General features: G+C 55.6%; 2 protein-coding genes across 3 annotated transcripts; both read left to right on the forward strand.

Moving 5' to 3' along the window:
• The first annotated feature begins 23 nt into the window (after positions 1–23).
• On the forward strand, positions 24–6,620 carry ISOC2 (isochorismatase domain containing 2). Of its 2 annotated transcripts, none has more exons than XM_074369204.1 (6): positions 24–176; positions 3,313–3,468; positions 3,778–3,987; positions 4,303–4,373; positions 4,518–4,635; positions 6,214–6,620. In XM_074369204.1, the coding sequence occupies exons 2-6, from the start codon at positions 3,334–3,336 to the stop codon at positions 6,292–6,294; spliced, it is 615 nt and encodes a 204-aa protein (XP_074225305.1). In that variant the 5' UTR covers positions 24–176; positions 3,313–3,333; the 3' UTR covers positions 6,295–6,620. The 2 variants fall into 2 exon arrangements, with proteins under 2 accessions (XP_074225305.1, XP_074225304.1); XM_074369203.1 differs by having other exon boundaries at positions 41–176; positions 3,331–3,468.
• A 6,718-nt stretch (positions 6,621–13,338) lies between these two features.
• On the forward strand, positions 13,339–20,774 carry SHISA7 (shisa family member 7). The gene is made up of 5 exons (XM_010962071.3): positions 13,339–14,470; positions 15,980–16,134; positions 17,633–17,698; positions 18,139–18,288; positions 19,506–20,774. The coding sequence occupies exons 1-5, from the start codon at positions 13,785–13,787 to the stop codon at positions 20,147–20,149; spliced, it is 1,701 nt and encodes a 566-aa protein (XP_010960373.2). The 5' UTR covers positions 13,339–13,784; the 3' UTR covers positions 20,150–20,774.
• Positions 20,775–20,988: the final 214 nt, after the last annotated feature.

Below are 20,988 nucleotides of genomic sequence, written 5' to 3' on the forward strand. Positions count from 1 at the left end.
TGGGAGAGGGGGCTGAACAGAGCGAGGCGAGTGCCTATTGGGCGGCTCGGCCTGGGTGGGCGGGACGCAGACGGAGCTGGGCGGAGGCGGGGCAAGTTTCGATTCGGTGCGAAGCGGTAACCCGGCCTGGGAACCCCGAGGGAGGACCGGAGCCGCTGAAGTCCCGGCTGCGAGAGGTGAGTGACTCCAGGCCTCACCTACGGAGGGCGGGCCCGGCTCGATCCCGGCGCCTTCGGTGTGAGGCCCCTCCCGCGCTGCCTGGGACCGACCTCCCCCCAGGCTGGTGGGGAAACTGCCAGGACTTCCCCGGCCGCGGCCAACCCCCGGGTCACTTCCGCCCGCTCTGCTAAGTTTCCGCATCATCCCTGCGTGGTGGGTCGGTTTGACCCCAAGGAGGGAACTGAGGCTCAAACAGAGCCTGAAACTTGCCCAAGGTCTCACAGCTAGTCTTGGCTGCAGAACCGGATTCCTCAGGCCACGTGGGGATCTAAACAGCCCCATTCGCTCCTCAGGTTGCCGCCCACCTCGGGCCGCCCCTCCCCCTCCGGCCTTGGGCTCCCTCCACTCAGAGGTGCGTTCTGGTTTCTCATCACTCCCCGAGAGAACCCCTAGTTCTGTCTCCAGCCCAGACCCCCTGCTCACATTCACACCCCCCCCCCAAATTTTTCAATCTATCCCTAAAGTCAATTCCCCTCTCCAGGTCCCCAAATAGTCCCTGGGAATTGCCACCCTCGGACCAAACGAAAACCTAAGGATCTTCCTTCTTCCTCCTTCCCCCACAGCCAGGCCCATCTGCCCCCTGAAGCTCCCTTTCCTGCCCTTCTCTGTCCTCTCTGCCTAAACTGGAGCCCAGGCCTCACCCTTGACCACCTGGATCCCAGCCCCCACTTTCTCCCTGGCCTCCACCTCCAGTCCAGCCCCATGGCGGCCAGCGAGTCTTCCCCATTTTATACCTTGAAAACTTTTTATGGAGGTATATATATATCACAGACATAGGAAAACATACAAACCACGGGTACAGAGCTCAAGTAACTTCACAAAGAGAACGCTCTGGTGTGAGCAGCATCCATCCAGAGGTTGAACATCCCCCACACCCCAGATGCCTGCCTTGTACCTCCTTCCTCACTGCCCCCCATGGGTAACCATTATCATAACTTTAACTCCACAGATTGGTTTTGATAGGTTCTCACCTTATGTAAATCTTTTTTTCTTGTATTTATTCCTGACTAGACAACTTGTTACACATTGTCCAAAATTGTGAGTTGCACACAGTGAAAATCAAATGTCCTTTACACTCTGCCCCTCAGAGGCCTGTCCTTGCAGGAAGAGCCTGCTCCTTAAATGGCTTCCAGAGAGAGCAGACATAGACTGGAACTTCTAAGAAACTTTTGTTTTTTGGCACAGATGGGAGCAGTGCTATACACACTATGTGCTTTTTCTCCCCTCACTGTTAACATCTCTTGGACACTTTTCCACACTGTTACTTAAAGATCTTCCTTGTGATTTTTCCTGGCTGCAAAGAATTCCATAGTGTGGATATACCATAACTTATGTAACCAGTACCTGAAATGTGGATGTTTAGATTTATTTCTAGTCCTCTGCCCTGGGAAGAGTTCCATAATGAATAACCTTGTTCTGTAATGAATGACTTTGTCCCATAATGAATAACTTTGTGTCACATGTCTGCAGGATAAATACTTAGGAGTGAGTTCCCTGGGTCACAGGGTTTGTGATTCTGTAATTTTGAGATATGCGGCCATGTGGTTATCCCTAGGGGTTGTTGTAGTCCACACTCCTACCAGCCCATAGGGGAGCTCTTCATTACTACAGACACTTGTCACAGGCTCTCCAACATTCCATCCCTCCCCTTCCCCAACCTGACCCTGTCCCTCCTGTCTCCTGAAGAGTTAACACCTTGAAGGGAGTGAGAAGAGCACTCCAGGTGAAGGGAAGTGCATGGGCAAAGGCCCTGAGGTGGGACTGGGCCATCAAGGCTGGAATGGTCCCCAGAGTCTTGTGGGAGGAGCTTACACCTTAGTCCTGAGGAAGCCAAGGGGGTGTTAAGGAGAGCTGAGGTGGTGGTGGTGGGGTTAATAGGGTCAGCTTTGGATTTTCAAAGATTTTATTTAAATTTTAGCTATGTCACACACAGAAAACATTATCAGTGGTAGATGTGTTCAGTTTAAAGAACAATCACAAACATCTTAGGGACTCATCACTCAGCTTTAAAGCTTGCCAGGAAGGAGTGTCATCTAGTTTGCTCTCTACTGGGTCTGCAGAGTCTCTGTTTCCTAAATAAATTAATAAATAAATGAGTAAGTATGCAGAGAGGGAGCTGGAACTTCCATCTGTGCAGCAACTTGGGGACCCAAGGACACAAGACTCCTGGGTACATGAGCTGGGACATGCGAGACTCGAGTCCAGGGTCCAGATGCTCAGATGCTCTGACAGGGAGGCAGGCATGCCTCTAATCCCTGCAGGATGCAGGACCCCTGGGAGTCAGTGTCCCTCCCTTTAAAAGGGTTACTGGTCAGGTGGCTCTACCAGCCCCCCTTAATTTTTTTTCTTTCTTTTTAAAAAAATTGCAGTAAAATACACATAACCTAAAATTTACCATCTTGACCATTTTAAAGTGTAAAATTTAGAGGCATTTAGTATATCCATGATATTGTGTAACCATCACTACTATCTAGTTACAGAATGTTTTCATCTCCCCAAATGGAAACTCTATACTCCCTTTCAGTTACCCTTCATTACCTCCGCCACCCCTCACCCCGAGGTGGAAGCACCACCAGCCTGCTTCCTGTCCTCATGGACTCAACCATTATGGACAGTTCATGTAATGGACTCCTGGGTGGGGTCATTTGTGACTGGGCTGTCTCACCAAGCATCATGGTGAGGTCACCCATGCTATGGCATGTGTTAGCACTTCGCTCCTTTTCATGGCTGAATAATATTCCATTGTATGGGTACACCAGCCTTTCTAAGACCTGGAGGGGAGTTCTGCTCGTGTGTTTTACACAGGGGTAAACTGGTCGCAGAGAAGGCAGTCAGACTGATGGATCCCAGGTCACTGCCACTGCCGCTAGGACAGGAAAGAGGGAGGTGGTGCAGCTGGGGGAATGCAGCTCCTGTTGCCTCAGGGCTCACATCCTGCTCCCTTTCACAGGCAGTGGGCCCCTGGGCGGGACACTTCACCACTAAGACCTTGGATTCCCCCTGGGGAAAGATCACAGTTGAAGCCTAGGGTCTAAATGTGTGGACCCTGGACATGCAGAGAATCGCCCTCCCTGCCTGATCCCACTCCTTCAGCCCCTCTGCCCACCCCAGGACATGGCAGCTGTGCGGCCCGGCCTGGGGCGAGTTGTCCCTGGATCATCCATCCTGTTCCTGTGTGACATGCAGGAGAAGTTCCGCCACACCGTGTACTTCCCCCAGATCGTCTCTGTGGCTGCCCGCATGCTCAAGGTACAGCCCCCTCCTCCCTCAGACCCAGAGATCCAGACCCCAGACCCTCCTTCCGCAGACCCAGGGGTCCTGACCCCAGACCATCCTCCCTCAGACCCAGGGGTCCAGTTCCCCATTCCCTCCTCCCTCAGACCCAGGGATCCAACCCCCAGCCCCTCCTCCTTCACACCCAGGGATTCAGACCCTCAACCCCTCTTCCCTCAGACCTGGGAGTCCATCCCACAGCCCCTCCTCCCTCAGATCTAGGACTCCAGACCCCTAGGCTCCAACCTTGGGCTCAGACCTTTGCTCCTCCCTGCCCCCCAACAGGTGGCCCGGCTGCTAGGTGTGCCAGCCGTGCTGACTGAACAGTACCCACAAGGCCTGGGCCCCACGGTGCCCGAGCTGGGGGCTGAGGGTCTACAGCCATGGCCCAAGACCTGCTTCAGCATGGTGCCAGTGGTGCAGCAGGAGCTGGACATGCGGCCCCAGCTGTGTTCTGTGCTCCTCTGTGGCCTGGAAACACAGGCCTGCATTTTGGTGAGACACCAACTGAACCGCTGGGATCTCCATTCACACCTGGGACCTCCCCAACCTAAAAAGGATGTCCTTCCTGACCCAGAACCCTCTGTCCTCCCCTTCCTGACCTATGACTCCCCTCTGGACCTGGGACTTTCACCTTCCTTCAGGACCCCTCTCTTTACCAGTGGCTCCCATCCTTCCTAGGATCATGTTGTAATCTAGGGACCTCCTGCTGTGATCCAAGCCTCCCTCATCCCCATCCTGGTTCCCCACTCACTCACTCAGGACCCCTGTTCTTGTTTGGGGTCGGCCCTGACCTCTTTCTGTCCTTAGCACACGGCCCTGGACCTCCTGGACCGGGGTCTGCAGGTCCATGTGGTGGTGGATGCCTGCACCTCCCGCAGGTGAGAGGGTCCCCCAGAAGGGTGGGGTGCATGTGGGGTGGGTTTGGGGCACCCAGGAAGAACCAGTGGGCAGGATCCCTGCTGAGTTTGCCAGGTGTCTGAGTGTCTAGATCAAACTGCTGGCACTCTCCCTCCCGCTTGCAGCCAGGTGGACCGGCTGGTGGCACTGTCCCGGATGCGGCAGAGCGGTGCCTTCCTCTCCACCAGTGAAGGACTCATTCTGCAGCTCGTGGGTGATGCCGCCCACCCCCAGTTCAAGGAGGTACTGACCCCCCTGTTCCCGACACCTCCCTGACCCCCCAGGCAAAGGGCAGGTATCTTTTTAGCACCTGTAGCATATTTGCAGAATACATCCAGGAACATAGCAGGCTGCCCCCTCCAGTGGCGCTAAGTTCTAGTGGGGGAGACTGTGGGTCAACATCATAAATCAGTGAAGGGAGCTGTACTACGGCCATGAGGACTGGAGAGAGAGATAAATCAGGGGAGGGGGCAAGGTGTGCAGAGGAGGGGGTGCCTAGGGTGGTCCAGAGGCCCCCTGGAAGAAGGCAATTTTAGAGCAAGTTGAAGATGAGTGGGAGCCAGGCAGACAGGGGAAAGAACAGTCTAGCAGGGGCCCTGCAGATGGGAGCCCTTGACCCCTACCCACCCAACCCCTCCAATCTGTGGCTATTAGGTCCAGCCTCCACACCCATCACCCACGTGGCCTTCCTAGTACCCAGGTCTGACCAGGTAGCCTCTGCTGCTTCACACCCTTGGCCCTTCGGGTAATGGGACGTCCTGGAATATCAAATTCCTCTGAGATCCTCTGAGGTCTGTCCATTCTCATCCTCTTGGTTCAGTTCTGTTGAGCATTTATTGAGCAACTGCTATGTGCCAGCCACTGTGGCAGGTCCAGGGGCAATAGCAAAAGCATCTGCATTCAATTATACATTGCACCCTGGAGCTGGGGAGGGAATGTGTGGAGTGTGTGAGAAATCAGATGGTGGCTGGCAGCAGGGAGGCACCTCTTGGAAGGGGTGGAGCAGCCAGTCATCCAAAAAGTGTTCCTAGCAGAGGAAAGAGCTAGGGCAAAGGCCTGGAGGTAGGACTAAACTTGACTTATTCCAGGAACCATAGTGAGGCATGGTGAGCCCTGGCTGAGTACAGGAGCGGAGACAGGGAGGAGCCAGAGCAGAGTCTTCCCAAAGACTTTGGTGTGGTGGGGAGGGACAGCCATGGGGGTTTTGCGCTGGGGAGATGACCACTGTCTGATCTGTGTTTGGTGCTGGGTGGCCAATGGATATGTAGCAGAAAGGAGGGGAGATCAGGGTGGAGGCAGAGGGGATACAGGCTTTGCTTATTTTTACTTTTTACTTTCTGGAGGTTACAGGCATGACAGGCATTGTTGATGGGTGCAATATGTGAGAAGGCAGCCTAGAGGGAGGCTGCAGCTTGAGCACAGATGCTCAAGCTGTCTGCTGATGGGGGTAGGAGTGGGGCGATGACGTTGAGAGGTCAAGTGGCAACTGACAGCTAAGAGGCAGTTGGATGAGTGAGCCCAGATTTGAGGGGCAAAGTGCAGGCTGGATTTGAGAGTTGAGGGATAGAAGCAGGTATAGACAAGGAGCCCCAGGACAGAGCCATTCACCCTTAGTGATCCAAACCAGCAAGGTGGACCAAGAGCTAACCAACCCTGGTGGTTATGGTGAAAGGGAGGCCCCAGGTAAAGTTTTCAAAGAGGAAGAGATTAGTTTGGCCAATTGCTGCCAAAGGGCGAGGGAGATGAAAATGGAGAAGTCATGGATCTGTTATGGAGACAGGGACCCCTGACTCTTCCTGACTCCCCCTCTTCCCCCTACAGATCCAGAAGATCATCAAGGATCCCACCCCAGACAGCGGGCTGCTGGGCCTCTTCAATGGCCAGAACCCCCTCTTCCACTGAACTCCCTACCCTGCCTTGAAGGGAGACCACCCTCTTGTCGCTGGGACCTTCGTGGAAGCGCTTTCCCCCATCCTTGGATCCCAAGAGTGGTGCAGTCCACTGGGAGTACCGCCCCCTCAGGAGGCGAGGAGGGTGCTGCTTCTCTATTGGGCAGCAGCTCCCGGAAATGTAAATAAGGCTCCTGGAAGCTGGACAGGGGTTGGCTGAGCTGAGCTGGAGGTGGGGCTTGGCTCCGGGCCACTTCAAGGGGCGGGAAGGGGAGGGGGAGGGAGTGTCACAGACTGTGTGGGACCCGGACTCAGAGAATAAACATTGATGTGACTGTGGACTGAACCATTTGTGGGCTTGGGGGGTATCCTGGGGGCGACCTGGGGCTGCAGGCGTGGGGAAGAGGGGACCCCAGCAGGTGGAGGGGGAGGTGCCTCTTCCCAGCTCCAAGCCGGTGCGAGGCAAAGGCAGCAAGGGCCGGTGACTGTCACGTCTGCACCGAAGCCGGCACACATCTGCACGGAAAAGAACTGCCGGCCTGGGGTCGCCCAACACTGCCGGCCGCCCCCCTATCAGCGCGCGCGCACGCCCAGCCGGGTTGGCTCGCAGACACGCGCTCGCTCTGCCTCCCCCGGCCGTCCCCCGACGCCGCCGCCACCCCGACTCCCCCAGGGTCCCGCATCCGGAAAGTGAGGTGAGCGTGACCGCACCCGGTGCGGAGGGGGAAACTGAGGCTCGAGGGACTTAGGGACGGGGAGGAAGGAAGAGACAAGCATGCGGATGAATGGACGAATGGATGGGAAGGAGAGACAGCTTCATCTGAGTGGTCCCTGCTTCCCTAAGACGCAGAAGCCCGGGGATCCACATGGGGGCTCCCAGAATTCTGCAGCCCCCTTGGAAATCTGGGAGTCGGGACTCTATGGACCCTCCTGTCAGAGCCTCTCAGCCCCTTCAGGATCTCAGTCCCCACACCGATCCGCAACGTTGGGGGCTGAGAAAGGCAATCTCTGATTCCCTCAGGGACCCAGGCGTCAGAGCTCGCAGCCAGACTGCCACCCATCAGAGAATCAGAGCACCCCACCCTGGATCCCATACCCCTCCCAGAAGGTCAGGTCACCGGACCTCGGCATGAGAGCTCCCAGCAACCCCCCGTCTCTCTGCAGGGACCTAGGAGTCCCAGCCTCACCCCTCCTCCAGGAGCCCCTGGGAGCGGGCATCGGGGCCCCCGGCCCCCGCCTTCCGGATCCAGGTGTCCCCCCTTCTCACCCCCCAGCCTGAAGCTTCGCGTCTCGGAGGCCGCGCTCGCGTCGCCATGGCAACAGGAGTCTATTTTGCGCTGAGAACACACAGCTCCCGCCGCAGCGCCCCCCCACCCCGCCCCTCCAACCTCAGCCTGAGTGAGAGTGGGGGGGCCCAGGGAGGGAGACTGGGGTTCCGGGGTCGGGGGAGACACACTCAGAGGGACAGAGATCTGTAGACAGCAAACCTGGCAAAGAGACACACAGCGATGGAGACATGGAGTCGAAGAGGTAGAGAGAGATGGGGATATGGAGACAGGGTGCAGACACAGATGTAGAGAAAGAGACTGAAGGGGCAGAGGGAAGGAGGGAATGTTGGCACAGAAAACTGAGACTCAGAAAAGGGGAGAGCGATAGACAGAGACGTCGGGCAGCGACTCAAAGACGCAGAGATGCGATGAGACACGTAGAGAGAGAGAGGCAGAGACCGTGACCCGGGCACCTCGTGTTAGAGGTGAGAGGCCCGCAGGCGGGCCGAGGGAGGGGTGGCGAGAGGTGGGGTCCCGGAAGAAAGGAAGGACTGGGAGGCGCAGAGACTCGCAGAGACAGAGACACAAGAGACAGGAAGGCCTAGGGACTTGGTGGGGGGTCGGGCCGCGGGGAGTACGTGGGGAGGGTCCACATCTCCCGTTCAGTCCCCGCCTCCCGCCTCCCGGGTGGCAAGTTGGGGGCGGCGCAGGATCCCTCCACCCAGCCTCCCCCAGCCCAGAACTGGGATCGCCGCCCCCACTTGGACACCTCCCCTTCTCCCTCAGCTTTCCTCCACCTGATGGGTCCGCCTCCTCTTAAACCCAAATCACGCCTCCTATTGCCCGCTTTCCACAGCCCTACCCCAAACCCACTCTCAACCCTGGATATATTCCTAGAAGACCCTCCCTTTGTACTCGGACCCCGTGCATCGTGGCCTCTCCCTCTCTACCTAGACACCCGTGCACCATCAGCCGCCACCCCGCCGCCACCTGTGGACCCCTCTCCAGCCCCTCGATGCTTGAGATCTGGGCTTCTGACTCGGTCTCCTCCCCTCTGCGGGTCTCTGCCTTCCCTCTTTGGTTCTCTCTTTCGCTCCCTCTCTCTCTCCTTCCAACTCTGAACTCCAGTTCTCTGGGTCTTTGACCCTCCTCTCAGAATTTGTCTCCCTCAATGCTCCCCGACTGCTCTCGCACTGGGTCTCTGCCCTCCCAGGTCTCTGTGCTCTTTTCTTTGGGTATCTGTACACCCCCCTTCTCTCCATCTCTGTCCCTCTCTCCCTGGGTCTCCATCCCTCTCTCCCTGAGTCTCTCTGGATTTCTGTCCCTCTCTCTCTGGGTCTCTGTCCCCCTCCTTCTGGATCTCTGTCCCCCTCCTTCTGGGTCTCTGTCCCCCTCCCCCTGAGTCTCTGTCCCGCTCTTTCTGGGTCTCTGTTCCCTCTCTCCTTGGGTCTCTGTCTGTCTCCTTCTGGGTCTCTGTCCCTCTCCCTGGGTCTCTGTTCCTCTCTCTCTGGGTCTCTGTCCCCCTCTCCCTGGGTCTCTGTCCCTCTCCCTGGGTCTCTATCCCCTTCTCTCTGGCCTGAGTCTCCCTTCCTCCTGGGTCCTGCTGTATCTCTCATTCTTTGCTCCCAGGCATCTCAGAAGGCAGCCCTCAGCCCCACCCCTACCCCCCGCTGGCAGGGTCCAGAGGAGGGTCAGGGATAGGGGTAGAGGTGGGGCACAGTGCTGCTCAGGGGAGCAGGTGGGTAAGGGGGTTCTCCAGGAGCTCAGGGACCCAGCGGGGCCTAACCTGGGACCCCTCCTCACACTGGTTCCCCTGATCTCTGTACCCACATCTGTATCTTTCAGGTTCTGGGCTGGGCTGGGTGCAGAGCCAGACCTCTGGCCCTGAGCAGCTGGGTGTGCATGGTGCGGGAGGGAGGAGATTGGGGTTGGGAGGCCATTTCTCTCCAGCCATGGAGGAGGACAATGCCTTTGGATGTGTGAGATCGGGGTTGGGGAAGGGTAGGGGTGGAGTGGGGGCGGGGCTATCTGGGCGTGTCTTGTGGAGGGTCACATGCCTACTCCCAGACTCAACAAAGCTCAGTTCCCACTGGTGTGTGTGCCCATGGTTGCATGAGGTGGGTTGTGATGTGTGCCATGGCGTGTCCATGTGCAGCCAGCTGGGGTAGGCCCCTGGCCATGTTCTGGAGTTGTGTGTGGTCCTGGTGTGTCAGGATGTCTAAGATTGTATCTGGGTCTTGTGTACTGTGGGTGGGAATGCCCAAAAAGGCATGATTGTGTGTCAACATGGAGCTCTGTGCATGTCCATGTATGTGGGGAGGAGGCTCAGGTGTGCCACCAGGATGATATTGGGTGTCATTGTGTGTTGTGTCTGGGACACTGTGTGGATGTCCTGTGTTCTGGGTCACTGTGTATACAAGCTCTGTTGTGTGTCTGTTCAGAGTTTTGTGTGAGATAAAGGAAGAACTGATGCCCTGTATCCTTGTGTCTGGATCAGCAACTATGTCAAGAGGTATGGGGCAGGGGCAGGAGGCTATGGGATCCCCAATGGTAGAGGAGCCATGTGTGTGTGTGTGTGTGTGTGCTGTGTCTGGGTGTGTTGCTGGGTCTGAGGGGATGTATACCACTTCTCCACCTGCTTCACTCCCCGGAGTTGTCAATGGCCTGGAGCTGTGTCTCCCTGGGCATGCACATTTGTGTGCAGTTGGAAGAGATATTGGGACTCTGTTGGCCAAGGGAGAAATTGTGCTGTGCTGAAGGCTTGGCACAGCATGGGAACTGAGCAGGCAAACTGCTAGCCCCTGTGGGGCAGACGACACAAAGGCTCTCCTGGCCCAAGGCAGCTCCCCAGCATCTATGATTTAGCAGGCAGACGGTACCCTTGTGTATGTTTCAAAAGCGTGCCCCTTCCTGCAGATGGATGCAGCCCCACCAGCATGCCTTAGGAAGGAGAGCCCAGCTGAATTCCAGCCTCTTAGCCAGACCCCTTTGTGCAGTGCACAACCTGCCCAACCATATGTAGCAGCCCTCAATGAATGAAAGAATCCATATCACCACGTGCATGTGTCACTCTGGGAAGAGGTGTGTCCATGTGCTTGTCAGCTCATGTTTCTCTGTGTGGGATAAAGGCACCCATGTCTATGAGTGGTGCCCTGAAGCCTGAGTTCAGAGCCCAGCTCTATTGCACTGAGGGGCTCAGACAAATAATGGGACCTCTTGGAACCTTAGCATCCTCATCTGAAGTGTGTGTGTGTGTGTGGAAGAGAGAGAAGATCAACCTCTCACACTTCTTTCAACATTCATCCATGCAACAAACACTTACAGAGCACGTACTATTTTTGTCTAAAAATCTCTGATTTGTGGAGTTTACAGTCTAGTGGGGAAGACATGTAATGTGGCCAGTTGAGATGGGAGCTGTGAAAAAGTGGGAAGTGTCTGGGGGGCCATTTAGACAGGGCAGGGGAGGCTCGTGGAGATGACACGTGAGGGACATCTGAGGAAGGGAAGGGCATAGCCAGACCAGCATCTGCAGGAGGGGGTCCCAGGCAAAGGGGGCAGCAAATGCAAAGGCTGGAAGCTGGGAGCATCTTGGGCACAGGGCCTAGGAGGGCACGAAGGAACAAGAAGTTGGGAGAAGGGTCTGGGTTTCATTCTCATGTGACAGGAAGCCAGTGGGTGGTCTGAACAGGGGAGTAGTGACATCAACTGACATATGTAAGTGGTGTTTTGAAATCTCTGGTAAAATACACATAACATAAAATTTACCACTTTAACCATTTTAAGTGTCCAGTTCAATGGCATGTAATAAATTCATAATGTTGTGTAACTACCACCACTATCTAATTCCAGAGCATTTTTCACCCTAAAAGGAAGCCTTGAACCCATTCAGCAGTCACTCCCCACTCCTCCCTCCAACCCCCAGCTCCAGACAAACACTTACTGGCTTTGTCTGCATGGATTTGACTGTTGTGGACATTTCATATAAATGGAATCATACACTATGTGACCTTTTGTGTCTGGCTTTTCTTAATGTTTCTGAGGTTCTTCGTGATGTAGAATGTATCTGTGCTTCATTCTTTTTCATGGCTGAATATTATTCCGTTGTATGGATAGACCACATTTTGTTGACCTATTCTTCAACAAATGGACATTTGGGTGGTCTCCACTTTGGGGCTGTTATAAGTCGTGCTGCTATGAACATTCATGTTTTTGTGTGAACATGTTTTCAATTCTTTGGGAAAGATACTTAGGAGTGGAATTGCTAGGTCATGTGGTAACTCTATGTTTAACTTTTAAGGAACTGCCAAACTGCTTTGCAGAGTGTGGGCCAAGCCACTTCCAAAATGCTCTTTTGACACCAACTGGAGGCATCCAGTAGGCGATCTTGTGGGGAGTTCAGAGGAGGGGCCAGGGCAGAGCTAAAAAGGAAATTTGAGGCCCCATGTGGAAGAGGGTAGAGGCGGATTGAGGCTTGGGAGCCCCAGCTCCCCATAACTCTCCCCCCATCACAACCCCCAGCAGTTTTGTTGATAACGGTGTGGTGCCTAGCTACACATGCACTCGGCGGAAAGGAACAAAGGATAAAAATAATAACGAACAACATTTGTTAAACTAGTTCCACCCACCCACCCTCTCTCACACCCCCCATACTGCTTTCATTCCTTCATGACTCCCTTCATAATTTCTTAATGTTTCGTCAGAATAGTTTTCAACATGCATTCCATTGATTTGTGTACTGGCTGTCTACCCTCTCTGGAACACAAACCCCATAAAGACAGGCGGAGCCCTGTGGTTCATCCACCGCTGCATCCCCAGCCTCAGTAAACAGGGCTGAAGGAAGCCCGCCTACTGGGCTGTTGCCTAGAAACAGCTGGGCAGACCTGTCCCATGTGGCTCCTCCTCATCCTGTGTCACCCTCCTTTCATAGAAGTATAGCAGCTGCGCTGGACCAGGCACTGTCCTAAACTTTCCACACATGTTAACTCAGTTCATCCTTCTGTCCACCCACTGATAGCCATCCTTATCCCCATCGATGGGGGAAACTGAGGCACATGGGGACTTAGGTAAGAGCCTGTCCAGTGTCAGGCACCTGGCACGTGGTGGAGATTGTAGACAAACCACTGCTACCCTGACTCTCCAGCTGTGCAAGGAGACACTTCAGATCTGACACTCTAAGAGGGCAAGTGTGTGTGTCCGTGTGTGGACGTGGTGGTGAGGGGGCTGAGGCTCGAGATCCCTTGATTACCAGACCTAAACAAAGGAGAGAAATGAGCACTGGAGGAAACTGAGGACCAGATGGGTCTAAGCCAGCAGTTCTAACCCGGGGCAACTGCGGCTCCCAGGGGGATATCTGGCAATTCCTGGAGGCATCTTATGTTATCGCAATGCGGGAGAATGAGGAAGCTCCCGGCATGGAAGATGCTGAGAAACATCCCGCAGTGCACAGGATGAGCCCCCACAACTAAGTACATTCTGTCTCCAAATGTCAGTAGTGCCCAGGTTGAGAAACCCTGCACTGCCTCTTCACCCCTCCTGGGCTATAAACTCAGACTCTCAACTCCAATCTCTTTTTCTCCTTCTCTCCTCCCCCCACCCACTCTTCTTTCTCTCTCTTCCTCATCTCCTGACTCCTCCCACCTCGCCCTCCCCACGTGTCTCCCTTCATTCCCTCCCCCCACCCACTGGCCCATCCCAACCTCCTCCCCACTCTGCCCACCTCTCACTCTCTGCATCTCTGCCCTCGCTCACTCGCATCTCACCCCTTACCCTCCCCTCTACCCTCTCTCCCTCACCTGCCTCCGTGGTTTCTTCTCCCTCCACCACATCTTTCCGCTGGTTTTTGGTCCACCTCTTACTTCTTGGCATCCCTGACGTCACTGACGACTTTCCCACGCTTCCCTCTCCCATTCATCACTTGCTTTGACTCTTTCTCCGTCCTTCCATTATCATTTCTATTCTCCTTCTGCGGTGTCTGCGTACATTTCTGTTGCTCCCCACCACCGTACACTGCCGCTGGGACCACCAACTTTGGGCCCATGCATTTCCCCTCCCTCCATCCTTTCTGTCTTCTGGTTCGCGTTTCTCCATCCTTCTACCTTCCTTTGGCCCTCCTTCCTCATCCTTCCCGCCGCCCACCTCCACATTTCTCCGTCTCTGTCCATCTTTCTCCTGCCCACCGTTCCAGCCTCCGTTCTCCCTCCAGCCTGGCGGCCTGGTCCGACCTCCTGCGCGTCCCATGCCAGCCCTCCTGCTCCTCGGGACCCTCCTGCTCCTGGCCTCCACTACCGGCCAGGCGGGGGCACTCCCGTCCAACGCCACGAGCGCCGAGCCCCCGGGTCCGCTGCCCGCCCTGCTGGCGCACCTGCGGCGCCTGACCGGGGCGCTGACTGGCGGCGGGGGCGCAGCGGGCCCAGGCGCCAATGGCACCGGCACCAGGACCAGCACCCAGAGTGGGCCGGGCGCGGCGGCACGGGCGCCCCCTCCTGCCGAGCTCTGCCACGGCTACTACGATGTCATGGGCCAGTACGACGCCACCTTCAACTGCAGCACTGGTTCCTACCGTTTCTGTTGCGGCACCTGCCACTACCGCTTCTGCTGCGAGCACCGCCACATGCGCTTGGCTCAGGCCTCCTGCTCCAACTATGACACTCCGCGCTGGGCCACCACGCCACCGCCGCTGGCCGGGGGCGCCGGGGGCGCTGGGGGTGCGGGCGGGGGTCCCGGGCCCGGCCAAGCCGGATGGCTGGAAGGGGGCCGGGCGGGGGGCGCCGGGGTGCGTGGGGGCGAGGGCCCCGGGGGCAGCACGGCCTACGTAGTGTGCGGGGTCATCAGCTTCGCCCTGGCCGTGGGCGTCGGCGCCAAAGTGGCATTCAGCAAGGCGTCCCGTGCGCCCAGGGCGCACCGGGAAATCAACGTGCCCAGGTGTGTGTGCTCTGGGGCCCGAGGGTGAGGAGTCTGGGGACGGGCCCTGGGCAACGGGAGGCGGAGCCATTGGGGAGTGCTGGGCAATGTTGCGGGCGTGGCTGGAGACGGAGGAGGCAGCCACCAGGAGCGCAGAAGTGAACGCTTTAGAGAGATGGGCGGGGCCTGAGAATGCATGTAACTGAAGTGGCAGGCTACAGAGTGACGGGGTAGGCTCAGGCCTTCATTCATTCAACAAATATTTCCTGAGCACTTTCTGTGGGCCAGGAGCTGAGGATATAGTAGTGAACAAAACAAAGTCCCTGCACTAATGGATAAACCTGGTTTCCAATCCCAGGTCTGCTGCCTGCAGGCTGTGTGACCCTGGGAAAGTTGCTTAACCTCTCTGTGCCTCAGTTTCCTTACCTACAAGATGGGGCTAATAATTGTTCTCCACTCATTCGGATTGTAATGAAGATTAACTGGGTTGATTCATGTGGCGTCCTGGATGGTAAGCCCGCAACAAATGTTGGCTACTGTTACCAAGACAGTAAGCAAGCAAACACATATGCAATATACTTTAGATACTGATGACTGCTGCGAAGAAAGCAAAGCAGCATAACAAGCTGTGAGTGGGAGAGAAGGTGTTGTTTTACACGGAGCACTCAGGAAAGGCCTCTCTGAGCAGAGACTTGAAGGGAAAGGCAGAATCAAGTAGATGTCTGTGGGAAGGGCATTCCAGACAGAGGAAACTGCAAGTGCAAAGGCCCTGAGGTGGAGTGTCTGCAGGACGCAAAGAGGTCCGTACAGCTGGAGTGCAGTGGGCCAGAGCTGAGAAGGAGAAGTAGTGCAGTGGGCGAGAAGCAGGCAGAAGCCAGCTTTATTCTAACTGTGATGAGGGAGCCACTGGAGTGCCTGAGCTCCGTGTGTCACCATCTGATTCCTGGGCTGTGCGTGTGAAACTAGTGGGCAAGAGACAAGGGCAGAAATCGGGAGGCCAGTGAGGAGACTATAGCACTGATGGTAAGAGATGGTGCTGGTAGCAGTAGAGGTGTTGAGAAGTAGTCCAAGTTGGGATAGATTTTGGAGGTTGAATCCACAGGATTGCTGAGGGCTGTGGAGGGAAAAAAAAAAAAAAAAGAGGAGTCAAGAGTGAGTCTAAGGTTTGGGGTCCACATAGCACCCTTTATTGCCATGGGGAAGCCAGCAAAAAGAAGAGGACTGAGGTTCCAGGCTCAGGGTGGGACAGAGCCACAGGGAGGACGATGTGGGAGGGACCACAGAAGGGGTAGTCCAAATGAACTAGGGAAGGGGCGCTTCAAGCCGGAAGTGTGGCCGGAGGGACCTTGTGGCAGTGGGGCAGTGCTCAGATTGACATTAGCAAAGAGCTTGGCCAAAGGTGAGAAGCAGAGCTGAGCGAACAGACACCCCGAAAGGTGAGAACAGGGAGGGGAAAAAGGCCTGCGCTCGCCCTCTCCCCACCCCCACCGCCAGCACTCAGGCCATTGACCATTCCTCTGCCGCTTCTAGGGCTCTGGTGGACATTCTGAGGCATCAGTCGGGGCCTGGTACCCGCCCGGACCGGGCACGAAGCAGCTCCCTAACCCCGGGGGTCGGGGGTCCCGACAGCATGCCTCCGAGGACGCCCAAGAACATCTACAACACAGTGAAGCCCTCCAATCTCGGTGAGCAGGAAGTGGGACTGCGGCTGCAGCCTCTGCCTCTGCCCTCGCCCCTTGTCCCTGTGGCTCCGCCCACCACGGATGGCCCCGCCTTTCATTGCCCAGGCCCCACCCCTAGCCTCAGCCTGCTGCCCCTGCCTTCCCTGAACCGTTGTGGCCGAGACCTCTTCCAGGTAATACACCGGACTCTGCAGTGGGCCAGACCTCCCCGCTGCCCTCCAGTGGACCCCCTGGGTGGGCCCCATGGGCACCACGGTGATTTAGATTTGGACATTCTCAGCCCCTGCACTTGAGAAATTCATGTCAGAACACCCAACAGCCAATGACACATAAGGACACATTTAGTAATTTAATGAGAATTTATTGGGCGCCAGACGCCTGGACTCAAATCTTGACTCTACCACTGTGATCTGGGGCAAGTGACTTCACTTCTCTGGGCCTCAGTTTCCTCATCCATAAAATGAGAATCATAACAGTATTCATTTCATATTATGGTTATTCTTATAGCTTATGATGGAGAAGTGGAGAAGTCCAGGTAGCTGAAAGGGTGAAAAGGATCTCATCTGGTGTGAGGGGGAGGCGGCTCCCAAAGAAAGTGATGCTGGAGCAGTGGCTGGGAAGGTGAGGGAAGTTTCTTGGGCAGGAGGAGCTTTGAGTGGCTGGAGCACAGCTTGTGAAGTGGCCAGAGAGCTGAGGCAGAGGAGGGGGTGGGCAGATACCTCAGGAAGTCCCATGAGTTCCAGGCTGAGCTGAAGAGCTCTGCCTTTGTCCTGAGGGCAATGGGGAGCCATGGAGAAGTTTAGAGCAGGGGAGCAGCCAAGTCAGAAGAGGTTGGAAGAACTGTTTCACTGGAACCCCTGTGAAGGGGGAGAGGTGAGCAGAAGAAGGCTCAGGAAGAGGCTGAGATGATGATGCAGGCAGTAAATACAGGGCCTGATCTGCAGTCAGGAATGGAGGGGAGCAGATGGGTTTGAACAGTAGTGATAAGGAAGACACCTGACCTGGATCTTGAGGGATGAGTAGTTCTTCAGGGAAAGAAGGGATTCAAAGGAGAGAGAACAGCATAACAGCATGTGCAAAGGCCCGGTGGCATAACTGAGATTGACTCATTTGGGTATCAGAGAGAAGCATGGCTTGAGGGGAGGGATGGGAGATGAGGCTGCAGATGTCAGCTGGAGCCAAATCACACAGGCCTCAAACACCATCCCCACTTTAAACTGTGTCTCTTGGGAAGAGTTCGAGCAGCTAAGGGGCAGGAGTAGGTATACATGTCAGGAGTACCAGAGTGCAGCTGACCTTGGAGGTGGGCTGGCCAGGTGGCCAGAAGGCTGGTCTGATGATGCAGGAGGGAGAAGCAAGTCAGGGCAAAGAATCAGGAGGCAGGAGGGGCTAGAGTTGCAGACCAAGTTGAAATGAGTGGGGATCCTTCCAAAAGACCAGGACAGCAGTGCCAGCTGGGAGCAGACAATGCAGTGATCCACTTCCTCTCTTATCCCCACAGATAATCTGCACCACAACTACCTGCACCTCAACGTCAACAGCCCCAAACACCATGCTGCCACGTTGGGTATGGACCAGGGCAGGGCTGCAGGGAGGGCAGGACTCCTTCTCTTCCCACCCTTATATTGAGCTGGAGTCAGGTGCCCGGGATAGAGCAGGGGTGAGACTCTGTGAGCCAGTCCTCACAGTCTAGCCAGGTAACCGAGTGAGGCTCAGTTTCCTCACGTGTCTGCCAGAAGTAGTCATCTCTCTCCTACCCAGAGTGCACCCCTCCTAGCCTGGGGCTGGGTGTACAGTAGGTGCTGAGCCCCTCCTCCTCCTCTTCCCAGCAAAGAGCCCCTAAGTGGGTAGGGGGAGTGAGCAGAGGGAGCTTGGACTGCTGGGGCTTTGAGGGGTTGGAGTCTAAGATTTCTAACGTCCTAAAGGGACTGAGGGCAAGAACTGCTGGGTCTGACAGAGGAGGGACTGGACTGACACCCACCCCCCCGCCCTGTCCTTCTGCCCTAGACTGGAGGGCCATTCCACCGCCCAGCCCCTCCTTGCACTACTCCACGCTGTCCTGCTCTCGGTCATTCCACAACCTCTCGCATCTGCCCCCATCCTACGAGGCCGCAGTGAAATCTGAACTCAACCGCTACTCCTCCCTCAAGAGGCTGGGTGAGTCCATGGAAGGGAAGCTGAGTGGGGGATGGGGTCGGGTCAGGGCCTCGGTTCAGGACCGTGGACAGTGGCCCATGGCCTTTTAAAGATTTAGCTCTGCCCTTAGTTTTTTTCTCCAAGTTTGCTCCAGAATTACCTGAGGTAACATTGTAGCAGAATTACTTGGGGTGCCTTTTTAAAATGCAAATTCATGGTGCTCCCCACAAGATCTATTGTATTCATCAGAATTTGATTTGCAATTAATAGAAATATAACTTTTTTTTTTAAAAAAGGTAACAATGCTGGTTTGATAATGGAAAGTCTATGGGCCACAAGCTTCAGATGTGGCTGAATCCAGATGCTCAAAAGTGTCTCCAGAATTCCACATCTCTCAGCTCTCCTAAACAGTGGGCTGATTTCATTTTCAGACAGACCCTCCCCTTATGATGGCAATGATGGCCCTGAGAATTTTCAGGCTCCCATTCTACCAGGAGAGGAGTCTTCCAATGATTCCAGCAAAAATCCCAGGCCTGGATACCAAAAATGGGTCACATGCTTGTCCCTGAACCAATCACTGAGACTCTGACTGGACATTTCTGGGTCAATGGCCCATCTCTGGTAGTGGAGTAGACTTCAAGCATTTAAAACTGAGATCCACAGTAAGAAATTATGTTTATATTATGGCGCATGACACACACATATACATATATATGCACATTTTTTAATTACAGGAAAGGTTTGAAACTTATTATCCTCTTATTATGGGACACTTTCTGATCATTTTCTACTGTTTCACTTTTCAAAATGGTGGTCACTCACCACTCACAAAATCGACTTCACAACCCTCGAATGGGTCAAATCTCCAGGTTTGAAAAATACTTGCTAGAGGATGAGAGGGAAAGAAAAGTAGTTCCTCAAAAGCAAGAGTTGGGTTCTACTCCCAAAGGAAGGGATGTTTCCAGGCCAAAAAAAAAAAAAAAGGAAGTCCAGCCCCATCTTCCATCCTAGCACTGCCAGCTGGGCCTCGGAATCTGCACTTTGGCTACCTAGCTGGCTTGAATGTTCTGATTGGTTAAACTTGTGCCTCTGCCCAGGCTAATGACCAGGAAGTTCCAGGTGATGTCTGGGGTCCTTGTGAGGGTGGGAGTCAGTGTTGGGGTAGGATGCCCTAGAGGAGGGGCAGGTTCTGGGCTGGCTGTGGGCCCACCTCTGTGGTTTCTTCCATTCTCCCCCAGCCGAGAAGGATCTGGATGAGGCCTACCTGAAGCGCCGGCACCTGGCGGAGATGCCCCGCGGGACGCTGCCCCTGCACACACTTCGGCGACCTGGCACAGGGGGCGGCTATCGAATGGATGGCTGGGGTGGCCCTGAGGAACTGGGCCTGGCACCTGCGCCCAACCCGCGGCGTGTCATGTCCCAGGAGCACCTGCTGGGTGACGGGGGCCGCTCGCGCTACGAGTTCACACTGCCGCGAGCGCGCCTCGTGTCCCAGGAGCACCTGCTTCTGTCCTCACCGGAGGCCCTGCGCCAGAGCCGCGAGCACCTCCTGTCACCCCCGCGCAGCCCCGCTCTGCCTCCGGAGCCCACCGCCCGTGCCAGCCTGGCCGCTTCCCACTCCAATCTGCTGCTGGGGCCCGGGGGGCCCCCCACCCCCCTGCACGGGCTGCCTCCACCACCTAGCCTGCACGCGCACCACCATCACGGCCTGCACGGCTCGCCGCAGCCCGCCTGGATGTCAGACACCGGCGGAGGCGGCGGCACGCTGGCCCGTAGGCCGCCCTTCCAGCGCCAGGGCACACTGGAGCAGCTGCAGTTCATCCCCGGCCATCACCTGCCCCAACACCTGCGCACTGCCAGCAAGAATGAGGTGACTGTCTGAGTGTCTGAGGCCGGGCCCGGGGCTTGGGGGCTGCAGCCTCCCGGGCCCCCATTCCAGCCTGCATCCCCCAGCACACTCCAGGGGCCTGGAGCCCAGATCAGAGGTGGTAGGGGGCTGCCTTCAAGGACACTGTTTGGATGAAATCGTCACCAGAGACAAAGCCTCTTTCTTGTATGTCATGGCAGACAAGATCCCTCTTTCTATATCACAGTATGAGGCAAGGCCTCCTTCCTGTGATGTCATCACAGAGGAAGATGTCTGTGAGGTCATCACTATGGAAGATGTCTGTGTTTATCACAGGGACAAAAACTCCTTCCCATGAGGTCATCACAGAGGAACAGGCCCACACTTAACTAGAGGCTATGTCTATGTTCCATGATGTCATCACAAAGACTTCCTTCCTGTGATGTCATAAAAGAAATAATGCCTTGTCCTATGATGTCATCCCTAGATACAGAGAGTCCGTCTTATGATGTCACTGCATAGATAAGTTTCACTCTATGATGTCATCTCTGGCAACAGAAGTCCTCTTTTGACATCATCACCAGGAAAATATTTTCTTCCAAAGAAGATGCCTCTGTCTGTGATGTCATCACTACAGACAAAGCCACCTTCCTGGGACACATCCCAGGGGAAAAAGCCTGGCCAACTGTGTCCTCACTAGACATAAGGCCTCCTTTCTATGACATCATCACAGAGATTCTGCTTCCTTTTTGTGATGCCATTGCCAGAGAAGGTGCCTTGCCCTATGATGTCATGAGAGGGATTGCCTCTTCCATGATGTCATCACTGGAGATGACAGCCTGCTTTTGGGACATCTCCAGGATGAGGCCCCTTCT

This window comes from Camelus bactrianus, chromosome 9 (genome assembly GCF_048773025.1).
Source record: "Camelus bactrianus isolate YW-2024 breed Bactrian camel chromosome 9, ASM4877302v1, whole genome shotgun sequence".
NCBI lineage: Eukaryota > Metazoa > Chordata > Mammalia > Artiodactyla > Camelidae > Camelus > Camelus bactrianus.